The sequence below is a fragment of the Canis aureus genome, chromosome 13 (assembly GCF_053574225.1).
Source record: "Canis aureus isolate CA01 chromosome 13, VMU_Caureus_v.1.0, whole genome shotgun sequence".
Classification (NCBI taxonomy): Eukaryota; Metazoa; Chordata; class Mammalia; order Carnivora; family Canidae; genus Canis; species Canis aureus.
The window spans coordinates 13815611-13838501 of NC_135623.1; the positions used below are offsets into that span (position 1 = coordinate 13815611).

Genomic DNA, 22891 nt, shown 5'->3' on the forward strand with positions numbered 1-22891 from the left:
GCTGGGGGGCTCCGGGGTCTTCCCCCACGGTGTCTGCCCCCCCAGGAGGCACCCTCTGCAGAGCCAGGTGCGGAGCAGACTGCGTCCACACTAATCGGGTGCCTGGGAAGGAGCCTGGGTGGGGGCCCGTGGTGGTTGCCAGTAATTATGAGGAGGGGCAGGCCCTGGGTGGGGGTGCTGGGGCTGGAGCGCCTGCCCCCGGGGTCTGCGGGAGGAGGCGGGCTGCCCGGGTCACAAGGGGCGGTGGGAGTCCTGGGAGCTTAGTCACCTCACTGTCTCCATGGAGATGGTGATGCTGACACCAGGGTTGCAGACAGCATTTTCCCAGGACTGCTTGGGTTGGCGCCTGTGGCCTGGGGTGAGGAACATCACCCCCTGACTCTCAGAAGTGCCCCCACACCTGGGAGATCACTTACGGGGTCACCCTACTTACTTACTCGTGGTTTGGACGGGGCGCCCACCCCGCACAGGGTGTTGGGAACCGTCTTTGCGGCAGGCACGGCCTGGAGACTTTGTCCCCCAGGGTGCCCCACGTGGGGGGCGCGGCTCTTCCTGCTTTTCAGAGTGAGGAGCCCGAGGTCCTGTAAGGCTGGGTGACACCCGGGGTCGCGCAGACAGGAAGCAGCAGAGCCGGCGCTGGGGGTGTCGGCCCGTGGCCGGAGAGCAAAACCAGGGGCAGACACCACCGTTACTCACTGGGCTGTGGCCCCCGACAAGCACTGAGACCCCGTGGTGGTGGCCCGGGTGCTCCTGTGTGTGTGTCGGGGGGCGGGGGGGCGGTGAGTTTGCAGTGTCCTGCGAGGACCCACCTGTTGCTCCCCGGCATTTCGGGGCAAAGCTGCCCCCACTGCCTTCCTAGTCCCTCTTGTACCCATTTGCACAGTGCCCCATCCCGGCCGTGTCACCACGGCAGCCGTGTCAAGGTCACTGCAACAGTCACAGCCGTCCTCACCGCTGGGCCTACGGAAGCCCGTGGCACAGCGACCCAGTTCCTCCTCGGGACACTTCCTGCCTCTGGCATCCCGGGCTCCACCGTCTGAGCTTCTGGGTGCCTGGGAGGCTTCACGTGCTGGTGTCCCGCGTGGGCACGTCCCAGGGCTCGGCCTCTGTTCTCCTGGTGAAGGCCTGGGGCCCGGGGGCTCTGCTCCTGATGCCTCCCTGAACCCCAGCTCCCTGGGCGGGCTGCCCACCCCATCACCAGGTTCCACGTGCTTGCTTTTCCTTTCTGTCCCGATGGATGGACAACCCTCCATCTTTGACTGCGTAGATGCTCCTCCTTCGGCATTACCCAAGGGAGGCCAGCCGCGGTTCTGTGCTTTGCTGTATTTTTTTTTTTAAGATTTTATTTATCTATTTATTTGAGACGGGGGCCAGGGAGAGAGAGAGCATGGAGCTCTATGCGGGGCCCGATCCCGTGACCGCAAGATCACAACTGGCTCTGAAACCAAGAGCTGGACACTTAACTGACGGAGCCCCCAGGTGCCCCCTTTGCTGTTTTCATTTGACCAAGCGCAGGACGGTTTCCTCTGTGGGTACAACGATGTCCCACCCCCAGGACAGCGGCCCCCTTCCCGCCGGTGCCGGAGGCCCGTGTCTCTAGAGGGGACCGCACAGCCGGGTGGCGCGTCTCCTGTGATACATTTAGCAGCCCCACGTTGATGGAGGGTCACGCCACGCGTGATCACCTGCTTCCCTCTTTCCACTATCAACGCCCCTGCGCCTCCTTGGACAAACTTCACTTAACACATTTTAAAATTCAGTCCGTAGGATTCCTTCTCCCAAGTACAGGTTTGGGGTTGCAGGTGCGCTTATTTGTAATTTTGACGGATAAGGCCAGACCTTCTCTGCGGACCCACGGCTCCGTCCTCCCCCTCCTGGCCGATGGAGACCGTCACCCCGCGCGACCTTCGCCAGCGGCCTGTCCTTAGCTTCCGTTGTGTGTGATTTCTCTTATCACAGGGGAGGATGAGGGGCTTTGGGAAGCCTCCGCGTCCGTTTTGTTTTCCCGTGAACTGTCCTTTGCCTTTACCGTGTCCTCCCCTGGACTCTTACATAATCGATTTTTCTTTCTTTCATTCCTTTTCTTTCTTTCTTTCTTTCTTTCTTTCTTTCTTTCTTTCTTTCTTTCTTTTCTTTCTTTCTTTCTTTCTTTCTTTCTTTCTTTCATTCCTTTTCTTTCTTTCTTTCTTTCTTTCTTTCTTTCTTTCTTTCTTTCTTTCTTTCTTTCTTTCTTTCTTTCTTTCTTTCTTTTCTTTCTTTCCTTCCTTCCTTCCTTCCTTCCTTCCTTCCTTCCTTCCTTTCTTTCTTTCTTTCTTTCCTTTCTCTCTCTCTCTCTCTTTCTTCTTCCTTCCTTCCTTCCTTCCTCCCTCCCTCTCCCTCCCTCCCTTCCTCCCTTCCTCCCTTCCTTTTTTTCCCCATAATGGAATTGTTAGGAGCCCTTGATAAATTCAACAAAGCAGCCCTCTGCCTACGAGCCCCACCCCCCCATTGCACACTCAGGGTGTTCTGACATCATATAAGCAGTTCCTGCCACGCAGGATCAGAGCATTTTTCGTGCAGTCACACGTATTAAAATCTGATCTTTCACGACCTGTGGTTTAGTCGCGGTGAGGAGCGCCCCTCCCAGGATGCGGGCTGAGCAGCCTTTCTCCCACCATCCTCCTGGGAGGACTCCTGCAGCCCCAGGTGGGCCCAGGTCGCTGCCCCGTGGGTCGGGCACGCACCTGCCAAAGCCCGCTCTCCCCGCGGCACCCCCCAAGTGCCGCCCGAGCCCCGCTTTGCCCTCTGGCCACACATGGTCCCGGGGTCCCTTTTGTCCCTTAGCAGCGGCTCCCACTCTCGGCTGCCATCAGGCCCTGCAGCGCCTCTGGTTTCCAGGACATGCCCAAGAGCCCTAAGGCCACAGGGAGCCCAGACGCTCCCTTACTGTTTGCAGCTGCGTCCAGTGGGGCGCACGGTCGTGCGTGGGACTGTGGCTGTGTGTTGGCGGGGTGGGGGGTGCAGGGGCTCTGTGTGTGTGCGCGGTGCATGGTGGTGTGTGGGAACGTGGCCGTGTGTTGACGGGGAGGGGGCGGGGGGGGCTGTGCGAGTGCGCGGCCTGTGGTCGTGCGTGGGTCAGGTTTCACAGGTGGATCGCCAGGGTTCCGTGGCTCGTGCACCTGCGCGGCCCAGGTCTTGGGCTCTGGCGCCCTGGTGACTTCCTGGCGAGGGTGCTGCCGCGGGCCGGGCTTCCCTGGGGGACCCCACGCGGGGAGAGGCTGGAGGCTGCTGCCCCACTTCCCCGCTCTGCTCCGAGCCAGGAGTGTGTGGGAGGCCATGTAGGCCATAGCTGGCCTCGGGCTGGGGCTGCGGCTTAGAGGTGCCCGGCCGCCCACACCCGCCTCGGGGCCTACACCTGCTCTCGGGTGGGAGGCCCGAGTCCTGGCCCCGCGCTCCTCCCGCCCAGGTCTCGGCACCCGCTGGCCGTACTCTCGGGAGGCCCCTGGGGCTGGAACTGTGCCCAGGTGTCAGGCGGGCGCTTTCCTCTGGGGCTGGGGTATCCCGGGTCCACGGGCTGGGGTGTCCTCGGTCCACGGCGGCCAGGCCTGGGTGCCAGGCCCTCTCCTCTCTGGGGCAGCGACCCGCCGGCAGAAGGATGAGGGCTCTGGGCTGTGGGAGGGCCAGAGGGGCTGTCCCGGGATGCGCCTTCCCCCCGGGACACCAAGGCCCCCCCCCCCCGGGTGTCTGTACCCACGTCGAGGGGCACAGGGCTGTTCTCAGTGCCGCCAGGCCTCTAGCACCCCACGTGCACCCAAGTCCCACCCTGGCCCAGTCCTCGTCTTTTCCCCCCGCCTTCCCCGTCTGCTCTGTTCTGGGTCTTTCCCTGATTCATGTGCTGCTGCTTCCCTGGCTGCAAAGCCACACAGTCCCCCTCACCCCAATTCTCCTTCGTAGTCAGACTCCTCAGAAGCAGCGCTGGTGCCCTGGGCCCTTGCTCGGCCCCTTCCACCCGAGCCCTCTGTCTCACGCTCCTCACTTCTCTTCCCTCCCGCTTGGTCTTCCTCCACCTCCTGCGTCTCCCCGACTGCCCTGGGGCTCGCCTCCCGGCTCCTTCTCTCCTCTGGACTCAGGGACTCACTCTTCGCCAGCTCATCCAGCTCATCCGGCCTCGGGGTTTAAGAGACCGGCGGGCGTCGGCTGACAAGGCCTGAGTGCTTCCCCTGAGCGGGGCCTGACCCCGACCCCTGGGCTCAGGTGTGCACCTGCCGCTCTCCCTCTCCTGTGGGGGGGCTGTGACCTGTCGCAGGCTTACCGGGTCCCGGACTAAACTCGTTCCTTAGTCGGACTGTAGGATTTAAACTAAAGCAAGCAAACAAAACGCCCCCAAATGGAACAAAACCCCAAAGCACATGCTCAGTGAAATTCAAATTTCAGATACTACGTGGTGGGACTCACTTATGCTAAAAAAAAAAAAAAAAAGTACCTAGTCATTATTTGAAATTAAAATCGAACTAGGAGTCTTGATTTTAGCTGACCCCCTACCCCCTGGAAGCCTCCACATCCTTCTCCATCCTTGACTCGCCCAGATGACTCAACGGGGATTTGACTCATCTCCTTGGTAAGGGCCCAGGCTGGAGAGTCACTGTTGACTCTTCTCGTGTGTGGCCCACATTCACTGCCACTGAGTCATCTTGGTGCCCCTTTCACAGATGTGTATGTGTTCAAAGTCTGGGGTTGAGCGTCTGCCTTCGGTGCGGGTCACGATCCTGGGGTCCCGGGATGGAGCCCCCACATCGGGCTCGCTGCTTCTCCCTCTGCCTGTCCCTCTGCCTGCCACTTCCCCTGCTTGTGCCTTCTTGCTCTCTCTCTGTCACGTAAACACGTAAATTATCTATAAAATAATCTGGCCGCGGCCCGGTGCCCCTGCGTGAGCACAGCCACCGAGAGGCCCCCCCCCCCCCGCCCAGGAGCCCTCCTGCTTTCCGCTGGCTCGGACCGACAGCCACAGGCATGGGGGTGGCCCATGGGGCCCCGTGTGAGCCGGTCCTTCCCGGGCCTCGTCCGAGCACTGGCCTCTCGGCTCCCCTGTCGCTTGGCCTCGCTGGCGTCTACGCAGTCGCCGGCGTGTGCGGCTCTTCCCCAGTGCTCGCCTTTCCCTCCTGGCACACTTCCCAGCATCCCCGCGCAGCCCACCGCTTCGCCCTCCCTGGCCCCATCCAGCATCGCGGTTTCCCTCCCCCTCCGTCCTGCTTAGCCCTTCTCCTTAGCCGCCAAGACCGCTAAGCCATTTGGCATTTTGCTGTTTCTTCTTGCGCGTCGTCCTTCCCGTCGCCAGGACCTGTGAGGACGGTGGCCGCGTGTCCGGTCTGTGGTGTCCCCTGCTGTCTTCTCAGCCCCCAAACTGGCTGCTGCATTGTGGATGACTGAGTACTTGCCGAGTGAGTGGATAAAGCCGTCATGCACCATAAGCCCCGTCCCTGGCTGACCCGGAGCGGCTGTGGGATCAGTTCCTTGCATTTTTTTTTTTTTTTTAAAGATTTTATTCATGAGAGACACAGAGAGAGGCAGAGACACAGGCCAAGGGAGAAGCAGGCTCCATGCAGGGAGCCCGAGGCGGAACTCGATGCTGGGACCCGTGTAGGAGCCCTGAGCTGAAGGCAGGTGCCAAACCGCTGAGCCCACCCCCGCCCCCCGCCCCGGGATCCCCGGGACCAGTTCCTTCTAGCTTAGCATCCCACCCGCCTGCCCCTCCAGGAAGCCTCCCTGACCCCCTGCCTCCTCCAAGAAGCCTTCGCTGACTGAGCCTCACTCGTCCCTTCCCACCCTCTCCACCTCCTGCCTACAGGCCCAAATCCCTGGTCTGGTGCTTAGGGGGAAGGTGGTTTGTGTGGCTGAGCCTGTGCACGTTCACGCAGCCCCGACCCCCTGGGTGGGAAGAGGCTCCTTGCCTGAGCTGTCCCTCGGGCTGCCAGGGTGTGGGCATCAGGCAGCGGGGGAGGCCAGCCTGGGGTGAGGCGTGTGCCGGATCCTTGAGCCCAGCCTGCCGCTCGCACCGTGGGAGCTTCCGGCGCCTTGATTCTGGGTCATCGAAGACGTGCTGGGCACTGGGCGTCAGCGGGGAGAGGCCGGGCCGGGTCTGGGCTGCAGGGCCCCGGCCCCGGGACTCGCTGCCCCTGCACACTGGGAGGCCCCGACGCGGGCACCTGGGCAGGTGCCATGGCCGAGCTGGGAGGCAGAGGGGAGGAAGCAGACACAAGCCGTAGGGTCATTATGTCGGGCGACGGCTAAGGCGTATGTGCGCTCGCAGACGATATTCCGGTTCTGGCAAGGCCGCCAGGACAGTCTTTTTTTTTTTTTTTAAGATTTTACTTATTTATTCATGAGAGACACAGAGAGAGAGGCAGAGGCACAGGCAGAGAGAGAAGCAGGCTCCCTGAGGGGACCCCGATGTGGGACTCGATCATCTTCCTCCTCTGTGACATCGTATCCCCTTGGCTTCTAGGATCCCCATCTGCCCTGCGGTCGGTCCCCTTTGCTGGCCGCCCCCGTCCAGTCCCGTTTGACCCTTGAGCCTCCTTCCTGGGGCATCTTCTCACCCCTCCCCCACAGCCTCTGTGGTGGTCGCCACCTGCCGCGGGAGCCCAGGTATAACACGACCCCGAAGAGTGACCCCCTGTGTTCCCAGTGAGGAGACCCTCCAAGAGGTTTGGGGGCTGATTTGAACATATAAACTTTCAGCGTGGTTGAAATAATAATTTACTTTATTAACGTTACTTTGCTCCCGACATTTTTTTTTCTTTGTAAGTTTTTATTTAAATCCCAATTAATAGCGTAAATTTAGTTTCAGGTGTAGATTTTAGTGATTCAACATTTAAAATACCTAGTTCTCCTCACAGCAAGTGCCCTCCTTAATCCCCATCACCTATTTTATTGATTGACTGACTGATTGATTGATTCCCTATCTGCCCCATCCCCACCCCCTCCCCTCTGGTAACTGTCAGGTTCTTTCTTTCTTTCTTTCTTTCTTTCTTTCTTTCTTTCTTTCTTTCTTTCTTTCTTTCTTTCTCTCTCTCTCTCTCTCTCTCTCTTTCTTCCTTCCTTCCTTCCTTCCTTCCTTTCCTTTCCTTTCTTACTTCTTTTCCTTTTCTTTCTTCCTTTCCTTTTTCTTTCTCTCTTTTTCTTTCTTTCCTTTTCTTTCTTCCTTTCCCTTTCTCTTTCTTTTTCTTCCTTTTTTTCTTTCTCTTCTTCTTTCTTTCTTTCTTTCTTTCTTTCTTTCTTTCTTTCTTTCTTTCTTTCTTTCTTTCTTTCTTTCTTTCCTTCTTTCCCTTCCTTCCTTCCTTCCTTCCTTCCTTCCTTCCTTCCTTCCTTCCTTCCTTCCTCCTTTTCTCTTTTCTCCCTCCCTCCCTTTCTTCCTTCCTTCTTTTTCTTTTTTAGATTCTTTTTTTTTTTTGAGAGAAGAGCAAGAGTGAGAGAGCACAGGCAGGGGGAGCAGCAGAGCCACTAGCTGGGCTCCATCCCAGGACCCCGGGATCATGACCTGAACTGAAGGCAGACAACGACCGAGCCACCCAAGCGCCCCGGGTCACTTTGTTTTCCATAGTTAAGAGTCTGTTTCTTGGTTTCTCTCTCTCTCTCTCTCTCTCTCTCTCTCCACCCATGTTCGTTTGTTTTGTTTCTCATATCCTATTTATGCGTGAAATCATACGGTGTTTGTCTTTCTTTGCCTGACTTCTTTCACTTAGCATAATATTCTCTAGAGTTTGCTACCTATTTTAAGATCACATATTGCCTAGAACAACGTAGTAAACCTATTATTTTTTTCCTCCCCTGAGTAGTTTATGAAGCGATTTTATTTATTTATTTATTTTTATTTTTTTGCGATTTTGTTTAAACTTTGAACATTTTTCCCTAACACCTGGGTTAAGCTCATTAGAGTTTTGTTTGTTATCATTAACCTTTTACAGAATGTGCAGACTTTATTTTTTTGCCCAACTTATTTGTGACATAGTCCTTTTTAAATCCGTGAATGATACTGGGAACTTTATTTTCTGCCATAAAAGCCTGGTTGCATAATACTAGGTTGCATCACTTAAAAAAAAATCATCTGGTAGGTGTGTATTTGTCATCTTCATGACATAACCACTTCCTTTATTGTTCTTAAATTTTTTTTTAAAAAGATTTGCCTACAAAGACAATACTTGCTATTGTAAGGTCACAGCACCAGGAGTAATGGTTGAATCCGTGAGAAATGTCTTTCTCTCCATTTTTTTCTGATTCTACCCAGTGACCTCCACAAATATCCAAGACTTCATTGACTGGAGTTATTTCAGGCTAATGAGTTTCCCCTAAAGAGCATTCGGTTGTTCAAAATGCAGTAATTGAGAGCATGCCCCACAACGTGGGAGACTGTGAGGACTTGGATGTAAGACAGATCATTCTGACCCGAGGGATAATTTTGGAGCAAAGTCTTATCCCATGTTGAGGCACTTTGCTGACAATTCCCAAGTCAGCATTTCCTGACCAGTCCTTTCCTCCCCGCCATCCCATAGCCTACTAGACATCTCCACCTAGGTGCATTTTTATTGAGTGCCTACTACGTGTCAAGCGCTCTTCTCGGTGCTGGTGGATAAAGGAGTGTACACGACAGGGTCCCTGTTCTCAGGAGCGCATCCTAGTGAGAAGACACTGAGAACAGACAAATGTTAAACAACATTTCATTACTAGTAGATGCTACAAGGAAGATAAAATGGGGTCACGTGGCAGAGAGTGACTGTCTGTGGCATATGGGCATCACTGGGGAGGGCGGGTCAGAGATGGCCTCCTGGAGGAGATGTGGATGACAAGGAGACAAGTCATGGGAAGCTCTGCGGGGGAGGAATATTGCCAACAGGAGCCAGTGCAAAGCCTCTGAGATGGGACAAGACCAGCGTAGGGTGTGCGGAAAGGGGAGAGCCAAGGAAGAGGAGTTTGGGGAGGCAGCCAGGGCCTAACCGTGCAGGTCACGGCAATGGATTTGGCCTATTTTCATTTCTTATGACCATTGTGGGAAGCCACCGGGAGGGTTTTAAGCAAGGGAGTGGCTTGACTGATCTTGGCAGAAGATGTTGCAGGCTGCCGTGGGCAGGAGGGACCACAGGGGAGCAAGACAGGAGGCAGGGAGCCAGCTTCTGCAGCTACGCAGGTGTTCAGTGAGGTGGCTTGGCTGGCCGGGGTGGTGGTGGGGGAAGCACTCGGAGATGGTTGGGAGGGAATGGACTTTGAACTTGGAGTTATACCCAATGTGACTTATACTAATGGAGTGGATGTGGGGAATGAGGAAAGAGACGCCGAGGTTTTTGAACTGAGCAGCCGGGTGGATGGGGACATCACCATCCAAGGCAAGAAGACTGGGAGAGAGCATGTATCTGTTCTGTGTTGGGGGGATTAGGAGTTCTGCTTGGGATGGCCCACAGGAAGTTGGATGCATGAGGCCAACACTCGTGGGGGCGGTTAGGTCTGAAGGTATAAATGTGGGAGCCATCAGTTTTATAGATGGTTTTATAGCTGCTACTGGAGAAGATCACAGAGGGGAAAAGAGGGTAGAGAACTGGGCCCTAGGGCACCCCGCATTTGGAGATCAGTGAGAGGAAGAGGAGGGATCGGTGGAGACCAAGGAGGACCCCTTGCAAGGTGGCAGGGAAGCCAGGAGGGGCTGCTGCCCGGAAGCCCGGGGAAGCCGATGTGCCAGGAGGGAGCCCTTGACAGCCAAACGTCACTGAGGGCGTAGGATGAGGATGAAGAGCCGAGCCCTGGACTTGGCAGCTTGTTGGCCATTGGTGACCTTGGCAAGAACGGTCCTACCTAAGATGGGTAATGCGATAAGGGAGTGGAGACGGCAAGTGTAGACAGCGTTTAGGGGGTCGTGGTTTTTTGTAAAGAGGGTGGTAGCTGGAGGACAACGTGGTGTCAAATGGGAAGTTAAAAAAAGGAGAAAGGGCATTAAAGAGTATTTACGGGCTTGTGGGGCAAGACCTGTGGAGCCCCGTCCAGAGGAGGCAAGAGGCGAGGCTCCAGTGTCCAAGTGAAGGGGGTACGAGGAGCAAGGATGCGCATCTGCGTCCCAGGGGGGAGGCGGAATAGATGGGAGGCCAATGCTGGCCTCCGTGCTGAGGAGGTTTCTGGGAGTCGAGGCTGGAGCTTTGGGGCAAGAGAAGGTATGATACGGTCATCTTGGAGACGATGGCTACAGTTTTAAGAAATGTAGAATTTGCTGGAGGGCCTGGGTGCCCGCCTGAGGTTCGCGGTCCGAAATCTCCCCCGAAACCCGCCGGTCCCGGTCGCTTTATTGTCCAGAACAATATTGGGGGACGGGGTGTGAGCACGCCCATGGGAGGCTGCGCAGGGCAACGAGGACGGGTGCAAACACGGGAGTCGAAGCCCGGGGAGGTGGGTGTGAGGTGCCAGGTCCCCAGGAATGGTAGGTGGTGTAGCATCGGAGGGAGAGACCCCGGGGACCCGGGGTGGGCGGGAGGGAGGAGATGACCGGGTGCCTTATTTATCTCCCTGATGCCACGTGTCTGCGCTGTGTCATCCGCGTGTCCCGCAAACCTGCTGCTCGGCCTTGTCACCAGGCTTGCTCTCCCTCTGCCTCGCACCCCCTCCTGCTCTGCTTGGCAAAATCCTCTTCTTTCCCCAGGTGTCAGCTTCAGGAGTCTCAGGGAAGGGGCGCCTGGGGGCTCAGTCGGTGAAGCGTCTGCCTGAGGCTCAGGTCTCGGTCCCGGGGGCCTGGGATCGAGCCCCGCGTCGGGCTCCCTGCTCAGCGGAGCGTCTGCGTCTCCGTCTCCTGCACCTGCTTCCCTCACCTGCCCCTGAGTCTGTGCACACATTCTCTCAAATGAGTAAATAAAATCTTTAAAAAAGTAAAGAAGCCCCAGAGCCGCCTGTCCTGCGCCCTGGATGTTGGATCCACCTTCCCCCGCCCCAGCGCCCTGTGCTCCCCAGCAGCCCAGGAACTGTCCTCTGGAGACCAGAGATTGTATCTAACACCTCCCAGATGAACCCTCGGCGCCCAGCGTGGGGCTTGTCACGTAAACGTGAACAATAAATATTTGTTGACTGGAATCCACTGGGAGATTCTAGGGGTGGAGCAGTTTGGGTGAAGACAAGGCCCAGGTGTGGTCCTGTGAGTGGGCAGCTAAATGGGGCAGAGGAGGAGGCCACGGGAGACGCCGAGCATGGAATGAAGAGGACAGAGTGACCCCCGGGCGGCCCCGCAGCCCTGGGCTGTGAGGGGATCCCCAAGACCCTGACTCGGGTCCTCACATCTTCAGGAAGCGAGAAGCCATGAGGGGCGGCGATGCGGGTGGGGCGGTGGTGGGGGGACGGATGGCAGGGGCCGGGCGTGAGGGTGGGGCTGGGGGCCTGAGAGCATGGGGGGCGGTTACTGGGGATGGAAGCGCCAGAGCCCAACTCCTGGGGGAATCCTCGGGGTCCCCTGCGGCCTCCAGCTGCCCGGATGGTGCTCGGGATCAGGACCTGCGCCTCTGGGAACAGCACCCACAAAGAGGGCTCCTCGGATGGTCGGGTTCTGGGCTCCCCCCCACCCAGCCCCGTGGAGCGCTGGGGACCGGAGTGGGGACTCTGGACTCTTGGCTGGCCTGAGTCATGTGGGGCCCTCAGGGTCCGAACTGGTTCTGGGGCTGGGCGGTCACGGCTCTGGTCTGCATTGGAGGGGGCCTCCCTTATTTACTGTGGTCAGTGGATCCCCTTTAAATGGACATGCCTTCCCCAGCTGCTGTGAATATAGGGTGCTCCTGGCTTGAGGCTGCCCTCCCCCCAAGACTGACCCCGGTTGACTAGGAGTCACCAACCTGCCCCCGGGGCGGCCGGGAGCCAACGACGGGCTGGTACGGGAGCTCGTTCCGAAGCCTGATGCCCCCTCTTCCTCCAGCGGGGACAGCTCAGTGCTGGGATGGGTGGTCCCGCGGCCCGGCAGCCCTCCGGGGTCAAGGCGAGGTTCCCTGAGCCGTACCCAGCTCAGCTCGGCCCCTCCCTCACGCTCCCCTCGCCCTCTGCTCCTCACACACCCCGATTCCTGCCCCCGGCTCTGCTTCCAGGGAGTCTGACCTAAGACCAGGTGGGTCCTGATGTCGTCCCACACCTGGGGTTGGGGAGGCTCAGGGGCTCCCTCCAGACCCCAGGAGACACGGCCCTGTGGACTCAGCCCACCAGGCTGCACTTGGGCGGGGGCCTCCGTGCTCTGGGCCACTTCCTCAGCTATAAATGCAGCGTCAAGGCTACCCTCACTCAGAACAACGGTGATGGGACTTGGGAACCAAGGAGGGGCCGCGCGGGGTGGGAAGGGTTCAGCTGAGCATGAGGACCCTTCCGCCGCGTGGCTTGTAGCTCGCTGACCCACGACCAAACAGTTCCTGAGGTGGATGGGGAGCGGGGTGGTCAGCGTCGTGCTGGGGACGGGCTCACAGATGGATGGCAAGCGGCCTCCGGGTCCTGCATGGGCGGCTGGGCGGCTGTAGGTGCCCCGGGGGCTGCTCCCTGGAGGGTCGGCGGGGGGCTCTAGGGCTCAGAGGCAGGGCCAGGCTGTGGCGGGGGGGTGGCTCTGGGGGCGCCAGGGGCTGGGGTGCGGCTGGGAGGGTGAGGGGATGCGTGCCTGGGGCGCAGGAGGGGGGTTCCTCCGACCTGGGGCTCTGCGCGGGTGTTCTTGGGAGGCCCCGCCTGTGGGCCAAACCCGAACCCTGGGCCCGGCCCCGCCCTGGAGGGGGGCTCGCCTCCCCGACTCCTGTGCTGCGGGAAGCAGAAGCCTCCTGCAGCCACGCGTGCCTGGAGGGTCTCCCCCTGAGAACCGGCCTGCATTGGGCCTGCGGTCCCCCAGCTCCCAGCCTCCTGCCAAGTCCAGGGACCCCTGGGGCAGCGTCTCGGCACTCCCCTGGCGTCCCGGGGCGCACCCTACATGCGTGTGAGCTGCGTGCTGCGGGGTGTGTGTGTGTGTTTATGACACGTGAGCTGGGCCCCGAGGTTCCGGGGTCAGGTGCCCACCGAGTGGTTGGGGCCTCCGTTCTGAGGTCCACTGCGAAGCCCCCGACCCTCAAAATACCAGGAAAATCATGTTTATTAATGGCTGTAACATACCCCATTGCCAGGTACAAAATTCCCACCAGCCGCCAACCTCCCTCCTCCGGGGCCCCGGACACCCGGCCGCGCCCCAGCCCTGGCCCCTGGCCGGGCTTCCTGAGCCCTGCCACCGTCTTCCTCACCTGTCCTGCCGCCGAAGAGATGCCACTGCCCGGCCGTGGCCTTAGGTCCTCGCTACCCACCTCCAGGCTATGGGAACCCACCTGCGTCCATCGAGGCTGACCCTGCCTTCATGAGGACAGAGTTCCCGTCCTGGGGGGGCTCTCCCTGGGAGAGGGCATAGGGGGGGCACGTATCGGGCAGGCGGTCCCGGTGGTGGGGCCGCCTGCGCCGCGGATGGAAGGTCTCCAGGCACCTCTTGCCCACCAGGTAGGTGACCTCGCTGAGGTTGAGCAGGATGCAGATGACGGCCGTGGCCACCATGAAGTAGGTGAAGACCTTCTTCTCGGTGGGCCGGGAGATGTAGCAGTCGACCGTGTGCGGGCACGGGGCCTCGGAGCAGGCCACCACGCGGGGCATGTCGTAGTCCTGGTACAGGCGGTGGAAGATGTACAGGAAGCCCGAGTCGACGGCCGCCTTGAAGATGAGGCTCAGCAGGTAGGTCCACCACAGGCCGCCGCGCTTCTTGCTCGGGTTGTCGTACAGCGACGGCGCGCCAGGCCCGTGCTTCAGCCGGTGCTTGCGTTCGCGCTCCTGGCGGTAGGCCACGTGCATGACCACGAGCAGCGACGGGCAGGTGACCAGGATGAGCTGCAGCGCCCAGAGGCGCACGTGCGACACGGGGAAGAACTCGTCGTAGCAGACGTTGGGGCAGCCCGGCTGCCTGGTGTTGCACACGAAGTCCTTCTGCTCGTCGTCCCACACCTCCTCGGCCGCCACCACGTACACCAGCACGCGGAACAGGAACACCACCGACAGCCAGATGCGGCCCAGCGCCGTGGAGTACTTGTTCACGCCGCTCAGGAGCCCCTGCAGGGACGCCCAGTTCATGCCGGGGGAGTCCGTGGGCCCTCGGGGGGACCGTCGGCCGTCGGGAGCACCCACTCGGGGTGTGGAGCCTGCAGAGGGGGGCCCGGGGTCAAAGAAGGGGCCTGTGACCACGTCCTCATGGCGACGGTGTCGGGGGGTCGGGATGGCCATCCGCGGGAAGTGGCCGAGCTGCCCTTGACCCCCGTCTTCTAGCTCCAAAACTGGGGCCTTGTTTATGCTACAAAGTCATGGATACAGCTGCTCCCGCCCACTTCTTTGACTCCGACTCTCGGCCCTGCGGGTCACACGACCGCTGCTCCGGAACCGGGCAGAAGGTCTGGGTCGGATGACTGCCCCCCTTTGAGCTGCCAAGGGCAGCAGGGGTGGGAGTGGGGGGCTGTGTCAGCGGAGCCGGGCGTGCGGCGCGCGTTCCCATTAGCCCCTCTCTCTGGCCAACCCAGATGACATGAGGACATCCCTCAACGTGAGCAGGCTGTTTGGAACCGTGGGGGGCTTGGCACCCCCCCACCCCTCCCTGCAGGGGTGCAGACTGTCCTGACCGCGTGGCTTCCTCTGGAATTCCAACCATTTGGGCTTTAGGGAGGGACTGGGGAGGGGACAGACGGGGCAGGCTCGGCTGGCAGCTGGCTCCTGACCTTCCTCTCCCCTTCTTCTCTGTCTCCCCTTGTTCCGCTGGGCTCCATCCCCCACGCCCCCTTACCTGGAGCACCAGCAGGTCCAGCTCTGGCCCCGGCTCAGACCTCGGCCTCCACGGACCTGGTGATCCTGGGACGTTTCCTGAGTGCCCTCCTTTGTCCTTCCCAGCAGGACAGGGACAGGACTCTGCGGCCTGTGCACCTGGCTCGGGCTGTCAGCGCGGGGATTGTGGCTCTGCAGCCCACCCGGCGGCTCCCGGCCCCTGGCCTGCCCCGGGAGCACGATAGGCCTTGGCTGGACGGCAACTCCCCCTTCCTGGGGCCTCCTCTTTCTCGTCTCATCTCCGGTCCTCTGTCCTCCCTTTGGTCCCACAGGGCATCCCTTCCCTGCTCGTGGCTCCCTTGGGGTTTCTCCGGGGATCCTCCTCCCCGGACCCCAGCCTGCAGCCCGAGGTGCTGGGGATCCTCAGCCCGTCAGGTCCCTGCCCCCCAGCCCGGTCCCCTGCCGGCTGCCCACATGGCTCCTCACCTTTCCTGGGTCTAGCAGCACCTCACCTCTCCTTCCCGGGCTTGTCTGTCTGCCTGAGGGCCTCCCGGGGGCAGCTTTTGTTCCTCGCTCCTGTGCAGGGTGGAGCTTTCTGGGCCAATGAGCCAAGGGAGAGTGAGCGGGTGGGCAGGCGGGCGGACTTCCCCGGGCACATGTTCAGAGCAAACACCTGGGGCCCTTCTCCCCCGGCCCACGCCCTCCCTGCAGCCCTATGGGCATGGCTGGTCTGCTGGGCTGGCAGGCTTGTGGGTGAGACTGTGCGCCGGTGGGGGCCGGGGGGACAGCGCGGAGCCCAGAACCTGCTGCCCCGATGCCCGGGCCCAGGTCGGCCCAGCACCCCTGGGTGTGGCCCCCAGCCCTTGCCGTTGCCCTATTGCCCCCGGTCCCTCTGGCCCCAGGCCACTCCCTTGCCCTCTTCTCCAGAAGCACGGCTCCGAGGTCCTCTGCATCGATGGGACGGGGCCACCGAGATGTACTGGGGATCACGTCCCACCCCGCTGGGGATGTATCTGGGGTCAGAGCTTGGGCCGCTGGTGGGCTGCATAGGGGATGGGGGGGCCGGTTATGGTTCTTTCAGGGCAGGAGACCCATGGCCCCCCGGGGGGGGGAAAGGGGGAGATGAAGAGTGTGGGGCGGCAGCCAGAAGCGCCCCAGTTGGCAGGACCTCGCCGCGGGGCCTGTTGGGCCAAGCCGTCCGGGAAGCCCTGTAGGGAAGTCGGGGTACTTCCCAGTGGGGGCGGCGTCCCGGCCGTGCTGGTGGCTGCGGCGTGGAGGTTAATGTGCAGCCAGGGAGGGGCTCCCCTGCTTCGTTTCCCACAAGCATTTATTGAGCACTTCCTAATACCAATGATTAACATTTATGTGGCCTTTTACAGCTGGCTTCCCCTGTCCACCCCGTGAGCTCATCTGGGGCCTCCCACCCCCGCCCCCAGGCTCTGTATTATTAACCCATTTTGGAGAGGAGCTGAAGTCCCTTTCCCAGCCTCCCCAGTGCAACCCGGGTGCGTGCGGATGCAAGTGTTCGGACTCAAAAGTTCATGAACTTTCCGTTGCAGCCCCCAGCTCCCCCCTACCCCACCCCGTGCAAAGCCCTGTCACGTTTGCAGGAAGCCCTCAGACCTCAGTTTGCAACCGCAGATGAAGGGTTGCCCTGAGCATGAGCAGGGGCAGGACCCCCACGAGGCCTGGGGGCCCTTTTCTGGGGGGGGGGGAGGCCCCTCCTCTGGGTGGGTCAGGTGCAACCTTTGCAGGGGCGGAGAGGTTGACCCAGTGACCTGAGAAGGGTCACAGGGGCCGAAGGACCGAAGGGCACCTTGAATCAGGTGGATGAGTCGACCTTTATTAAGCCTTGACTGTGTCCCCCCGTCCCTGCCGCCCCCCAGAGGTCCCGGCACATCCTCACGGCCACCTCCCTGTGATGCGGGCGTCGCTCCATCTTACACAGAAGGAAGCTGAGGTTCAGCAAGGAGGGGGTCACCTGCCGAGGCCCCACAGCTGCAGCAGGTGCAGGCCCCCCACCCGGGGCGGCCCCTGCGGGAGAGGTGGGCTCCACGGGCGGCTCTCACAGGATGGTCTTCTTCACGTGGTCCCGGGGGTGGTCGGGGGAGAGGGGAGGCTGAGGGTCGGAGCCCAGCAGGAGGAGGTCGCCCGAGAGGAGGTCGCGCCCCGCACGGGAGGAAGCGGCGCAGTCCGGGCAGCGGCACGCGCCCTCGGCCCGGGCTGTCCTCGGCGCCAAGCCCTCGCGGCACCTCTTGCCCACCAGGTAGGCCAGCTCGACGAGGTTGAGCAGGATGCAGACGACGGCCGTGGTCACCATGAAGAGCGTGAAGATGTTCTTCTCAGAGGGCTTGGAGATGAAGCAGTCCACCGTGTTGGGACACGGAGCAATGTGGCACTTGACCACGCGAGGGAGCGTGTACTTGGGGTAGAAGGAGTGGAACACGCACAGGAAGGCAGTGTCCACGCCCGCCTTGCACACCAGGCTGCAGACGTACGTCCACCAGAGCCCGCCCCGCTTCTTGCCGGGGTCCAGGTAGAGGCGGCCGCCGCCCTCCCCGGCCGCCTGGCGATGCTTCTTCTCCTGAGCCTCGCGGTAGGCCACGTGCATGAGCACGAGCAGCGACGGACAGGTGACCAGGATGAGCTGCAGCGCCCAGAGGCGCACGTGCGACACGGGGAAGAACTGGTCGAAGCAGACGTTGGTGCAGCCGGGCTGCCGGGTGTTGCAGTCGAAGTCCTTGTGGTCATCGCTCCACACGCGCTCGGCCGTCACCAGGTACACCAGCACGCGGAAGATGAAGACCAGGGACAGCCAGATGCGCCCGAAGGCCGTGGAGTACTTGTTCACGCCGCTCAGGAGCCCCTCGAACACCCCCCAGTTCATCGTGGCCCCGGGCGCGGGCCGCTCCTGCTGGGAGAGAATCGCGGTTTCCCCGCGTGGGTAGCACTCGGGCCCTGAGCGCCTCGCGCGGGCGGGTCACCCGCGTTCCAGGCCCGCAGCGCAGCGGGGTGGCTTCTCTTACTGTTCCCGGGTTACAGGTGGAGGAGACGGCGGGCGGGGGGTGTCTACGGCTGCACAACGACCTGGGCTCACCCGGGCCACGTGGTGCACATCCCCTAACAGGGGCCCGGGGAGCCCCCCTTTCCTCCCGGGGCCCGGGGCTGGTCTCCCTCCGCTCCCCCCGTGCTCAGGGGGGTTGGAGCCTCGGGAAGACTCCTCTCCTCCCGGCCCCTCCTCAGGGGAACCCGCTCCTGCCCTTTATTTGGCCGAGGGGACTGGGCTGCGGAAGCTGCTGGAACTTTGTCCCCGGACTCCCATGTGGTCTAACACTCAGGAGGCATCCAAGTGGCGTGACGGGAGCCCCGGGGCAATGCAGGGTAAGGGCAGGGCGGGCGGGGCGGCGGGGAGATGTTGTCCTCCTCCTACAGCCCTCCTGCCGGAGCCTGCTGTTCCGGGGACTCCCAAACTGCTGTTCCAGGGAACCCCGCCCCGTCGCTTGGCACCAGGAGCCGTGAGAGCGGGGAAAGGGCTCTGCGTCCCAGAGAGGGAGGTGCCCGCGGGTCCGCGAAGTTCAGTACTCCCTGGAAATGGCCGGGCTAAGGCGTCTACCCCAGGGAGCCCCCCAGGGGAACGTGTAGCAGAGCATGAACTTTGGGCACAGAACCCATTTTTTAAAAAAAAATCATTATGTGGAGCAGTCGTGTCAAAACAGCAAAGTGAAACCCACGGCTTCAGGGGGGGAGCCGGCCACGAAGGATTTACCTCCGTTTGCTCGGAGCCGGCCCCACGTGCTGTCTGGGGATGCTTTGGCCTGGTTCCCGGGTCGGAGGGGGCACAGGGGTGTCCCCGGAGGCCCCGGCGTGCCGGTCACACCCGCTGGGCTCCCCCCGGAGTCCCCGCCACCCCTCATGGGGTGGGTGTAACGGGCTCGTGGAGCCGTCCTGACTGCCAGCTCCAGCCGAGCAGCGAGGGGTTAGGGCCGACGTCCACGGGGGTGTGTGTGGCGCCCGGGCACCGTTCTGAGCACTTCGCGGGCACCCATGCAGCCCGTGCGTGACAGGGGTGATGTTTTCTGTCCCCAACTTACCGGGGAGCGACGTGAGCGCGGGGAGCAGCAGAGCGTCTGGGGTCCCCGAAGGGGCAGGAGGCCGCTTGCCCGGCTGCTCCGGGCCACCCCTCCCGAGTGCGGACGCCGGGCAAGGAGGCTGGGGGCGTCTCTGCTCCCACCCGGTCACCACCTACCACTTGGTCATGAGTCATCGGCTTGTCTGCTCCATCCCACCCAACGTGGGCGGGACCCCTGGCGGCCTGACAGGAGGCTCCAGCCCCTGGTCCCCGGAGGCTCTGGCACAGCCACCCGGGTGTGGTGGGGCGAGGCCCGGCAAGCCCAGGCGGCGAGAGCTGCTAGAGTGCCGGCCTCCCGGCACCCCTGCGAGCCCCTCTCCCACTCGGTCTCTGGCTCCCGCACCTGCTCGGCCGGGCGGGGGGGGGGGGGGCGGGGGGGTTGGGAGAGGCCAGGCAGGGGGCAGGACCTTCCGTCCCTCCAGCATCAGAGCCCGGGGGCTCGGCAGTGTCCAGGCCCCCCCGCCCTCCCCACCGGGGAAGTCCCCCCCCCCGCCATGTGCCCCGGGTCCTCGCACGCAGGGGACCTTACCGAGCGCGGCTCCTCAGGGCCCTCCACGCGGGCCGGCCCCGTCGAACCCAGCAGGGGCTGCGACTCACGGGAGCCGGAGGGACGGTGTGTCCCGCGGGCCGCCTGGGTGTGTCCGGCCTCGGAGGAGGAGCTGCCCCTGACACCGCCATTGGCTGGGCCACGGCTCCCGCACTGCCTCCGAGGAGGCCCAGGAGCCTCGGGGTTTGAGGCTCGGTCTCCCCGGGGTGCGGAGTCCGGAGTCCGCACCCTGTGGGGGGAGAACCGCAGGGCCACTCGGAGCCCCTGCTCGTCCTCTCGTCCCCGGCCGTGTGCGGGGGCAGCGGGGGCCCGACCTGCCTTCTCCTCCTTCCCTAGCCCCTGGGAGTCCAGGGGCTGCGCCCGGGCCTCCCACCCCTGTCTCCAGCACGTGCGGCGGCGGCATTCACGGCCCGTCCCGCGTGCCTTCCCCTCGCTGTTCTCATCACCTGCTACTCCTCCAAGAAGCCTTCCCTGACTGCCGCTCCAGGGGACTTAGGGGCCTCCCCTCTGGGCCCCGTGGCCTTGACCTCCCACATCGTCCTGGCTGTCCTGGAGCACTTGACCTCAGCCGAGCTCGTTCCAGGTAGGACCCACCTGTTGGATGAACAGGTCAACCCACAGGGATAGGGAGTGTGAGCAGGACGCAGAGGCCAGCCCGGACCCCCAGGAGCGCACCCCTGGCCTCCGGGGACAGCTGAGAAGCCTAGACCAGCTGACAGGGCCTCACGGCCGCCGAGGGGCCTCGGGGACTCCCCGCCCCCGCCCCCCACGGCTGCTGGAACCCAGTCCAGGCTTCGTGCCCCTGCGGGGGGGACGTGTGGGGTTGTGCAGAGAGCCTCCCCTCCCCCAAACAGGCATGCGCACGGAACCCCCACCCCAGCACGCACAACGGCCCACAACGGCCTCTCCACCAACCGTGGTTTAAATTCAAGAATCGTTGCTGAGACCCTGCTGCGCGCCAGGTGCTGTGTTAGGTGTCTGGCTCCCACACAACGGCGGCATCCGAGAGCCCCGGCGGGCGTGCAGGGAGGCGGAGACACAGCAGGGTCCGAATGGGCTCAACGGGGAGCCTCAGTGGGACGAGACAGGCCCTGTCCAGAGCAGGTGCCTCCCTGTCCGATGGCGGAGGCATTTCAGGGAACTGCCTTAAGGCAGGGGACTCTTGCATTTGGGCCCTCACTCCTGCATCTGGACACTCACCTCTGCATCTGGGTCTCACACTCCTGCATCTGGACCCCATATATTCCTGCATCTGGACCCTCACCCCTGCATCTGGGGCCTCACCCCTGCATCTAGGCCCCGTACACCCCTGCAATCTGGACCCTTATCCCTGTATCTGGACCCTCACCCCTGCATCTGGGTCTCACACTCCTGCAATCTGGACCCTTACCCCTGTATCTGGACCCACACCCCTATATCTGACTCACACCCCTGCATCTGGACCCCATACACCCCTGTATGTAGACCCTCACCCCTCCATCTGGACCCTCCCTCCTGCACCTGAACCCACACCCCTGCATCTGAGCCCCATATACCCTGCATCTGGAAACTTACTTTTGCATCTGGACCCTCACCCCTGCATCTGGACCCTCACCCCTCATCTGGGCCATCACCCCTGCATTTGGGCCCTCACCCCTGCCTCTGGGTCTCACACTCCTGCATCTGGGTCTCATACTCCTGCATCTGGACCCCATATATTTCTGTATCTGGACAGATGTTGGTGTCATCCGCATATCCCGCAAACCTGCTGCAGCCGGATGGATGGGGACATCACCATCCAACATCTGGGGCCTCACTCCTGCATCTAGTCCCCATACACCCCTGCATCTGGACCCTCACCCCTGCATCTGGGTATCACATCCCGGCAATCAGGACCCTTACCCCTGTATCTGGACCCTCACCCCTTCAACTGGGCCTTCACCCCTGCCTCTAGGCTCCATACACCCCTGCATCTGGACCCACACCCCTGCATCTGGACTCACATCCTTGCAAGTGGACCTTCACCCCTGCGTCTGGGCCCCATATACCCTTGCATCTGGACCCTCACCCCTGTATCTGGACCTTCACCCCTGCATCTGGGCCCTCACCCCTGCATCTGGGCCCCATACACCCCTGTATCTGGGCCCTCACCCCTGCATCTGGACCCTCATCCCCGCGTCTGAACCTCACCTCTGGTCCTTTCAGATCTGGGTGGTTTCCCTCTTCCCCGAGGCACAATGAGATGTGATGGTGTCTTGTGCCGATGGCGAGCACAGAGCCGAGCAGTGACCGTGCGTGGCCTGCGTGGCCCCAATGCCACCTCTGTCTCTCCCTGTCCGTGTGACGCCCCAGTTTCTTACCCGCGTGGCAGGACAGTGACAGCACCGGCCTGGCAGGGCTGGGGTGCCGACAGGGCAGCTAGTGGAGGTACAGGGCTCGGACGGGGCCGGGCACAGGGAAGCCATCCCTAGGATGACCTGTGACGTCGGGGAGCGGCACTGCCCCGGTCACGGCCAGCACCTGGGGGGCCCCCCCAAGAAGTGGCTTCCTGCCCTTGTGCTTGCTCTGTGCCTCTGCGCCCGAGACATAGGGGAAGGGGGCCGGTGTGCCCACTGGCGGTCTCACGTGGATGAACGTTGACTTTGGGGCAGAAAGGCAAAGCCCAGGCCAGGCAGGGATTGCCAGCGAGGGGGGGTGGGGAGCACCCCAGACCTTGTCGTCAGTGCACAGACACAGCCTGTCATCCTACCGGCCGTCCCAGGTGCCCTTTATCAGCAGGCACCTTGTCCCTTTCTACGTCCTTCCCCCAGCATGAGTCCCAAGTACAGGACAGAGGACACGCTGGGGAGGCTGCGGAGCAGCACCGGGAGGGGCCGGAGGGATGACGACAGGTCAGGCCTCTGAGGCAGAGGCATGGAGTGTGCAGAGCCGCTCGCACACAGCAGACGCGGGGCGCCTGGTCCGCTCCGCCCGCCAAGGGTCCGACTCCTAGCTTCGGCTCAGGTCACCATCTGGGGTCCTGGGACCGAGCCCCACGCCCGTGGCTCTGGGCTCAGCAGAGAGTCTGCTTGCAGATTCTCTCTCTCTCTCTCTGCCCCACCCCCCGCCAAAGAAATAGATAAATCTTAGAAAAAAAAAAGCCCAGGGAAGAGCTTTAGGGAGAGGGCTGGGCGGGGGCACCACAAGGTGCCAGAAAGGTGGCGAGAACAGCCCGGATGGCCAAGGACCTAGGCCAGGGCGCTAAGGAGTGTGGGGGACCCCGAGGGCGGAGGGAGATGGGAGGGACGGAAGGGACTACGCGGTCGGGCGGGCACCCCCGGGTCCCCTCCCTTGCTCGTGGTCCAAAGGCTCCGCGAGGTCACCACGGACACCGAGGCCCAAGCGCTGGAACTTCGCCAGCGGGGGACGCGCCCGGTTGGGGTCTGCGGGGTTTGGGGTGCAACACGTCCGGCAACCGG

The 22891-nt window shown here is 61.9% G+C and overlaps 2 protein-coding genes and 1 long non-coding RNA gene across 7 annotated transcripts in view; 1 reads left to right on the forward strand and 2 right to left on the reverse strand.

Moving 5' to 3' along the window:
• Positions 1–10885, forward strand: part of LOC144281916 (uncharacterized) — a 49442-nt gene extending 38557 nt beyond the window's left edge. The window contains exon 2 of the long non-coding RNA XR_013350297.1: positions 10655–10885. This is a non-coding gene — a long non-coding RNA (uncharacterized LOC144281916). The remainder of the gene's footprint in view (positions 1–10654) is intronic.
• Positions 10886–13069: 2184 nt separating this feature from the next.
• On the reverse strand, positions 13070–15631 carry GJB4 (gap junction protein beta 4). 2 transcript variants are annotated; one of them, XM_077844842.1, is made up of 3 exons: positions 15265–15631; positions 14801–15003; positions 13070–14168 (listed from the first exon to the last, which is right to left on the reverse strand). In XM_077844842.1, exon 3 carries the CDS (start codon positions 14098–14100, stop codon positions 13300–13302), a length of 801 nt encoding a protein of 266 aa, XP_077700968.1. In that variant the 5' UTR covers positions 14101–14168; positions 14801–15003; positions 15265–15631; the 3' UTR covers positions 13070–13299. The 2 variants fall into 2 exon arrangements, with proteins under 2 accessions (XP_077700968.1, XP_077700967.1); XM_077844841.1 differs by lacking the exon at positions 14801–15003 and having other exon boundaries at positions 15265–15630.
• A 969-nt stretch (positions 15632–16600) lies between these two features.
• Positions 16601–19541, reverse strand: GJB5 (gap junction protein beta 5). Of its 4 annotated transcripts, none has more exons than XM_077844843.1 (2): positions 19437–19541; positions 16601–17689 (listed from the first exon to the last, which is right to left on the reverse strand). In XM_077844843.1, exon 2 carries the CDS (start codon positions 17663–17665, stop codon positions 16844–16846), a length of 822 nt encoding a protein of 273 aa, XP_077700969.1. In that variant the 5' UTR covers positions 17666–17689; positions 19437–19541; the 3' UTR covers positions 16601–16843. The 4 variants fall into 4 exon arrangements, with proteins under 4 accessions (XP_077700969.1, XP_077700970.1, XP_077700971.1 ...); XM_077844844.1 differs by having other exon boundaries at positions 16601–17692; positions 19437–19535; XM_077844845.1 differs by lacking the exon at positions 19437–19541 and adding an exon at positions 18870–19258 and having other exon boundaries at positions 16601–17692.
• Positions 19542–22891: the final 3350 nt, after the last annotated feature.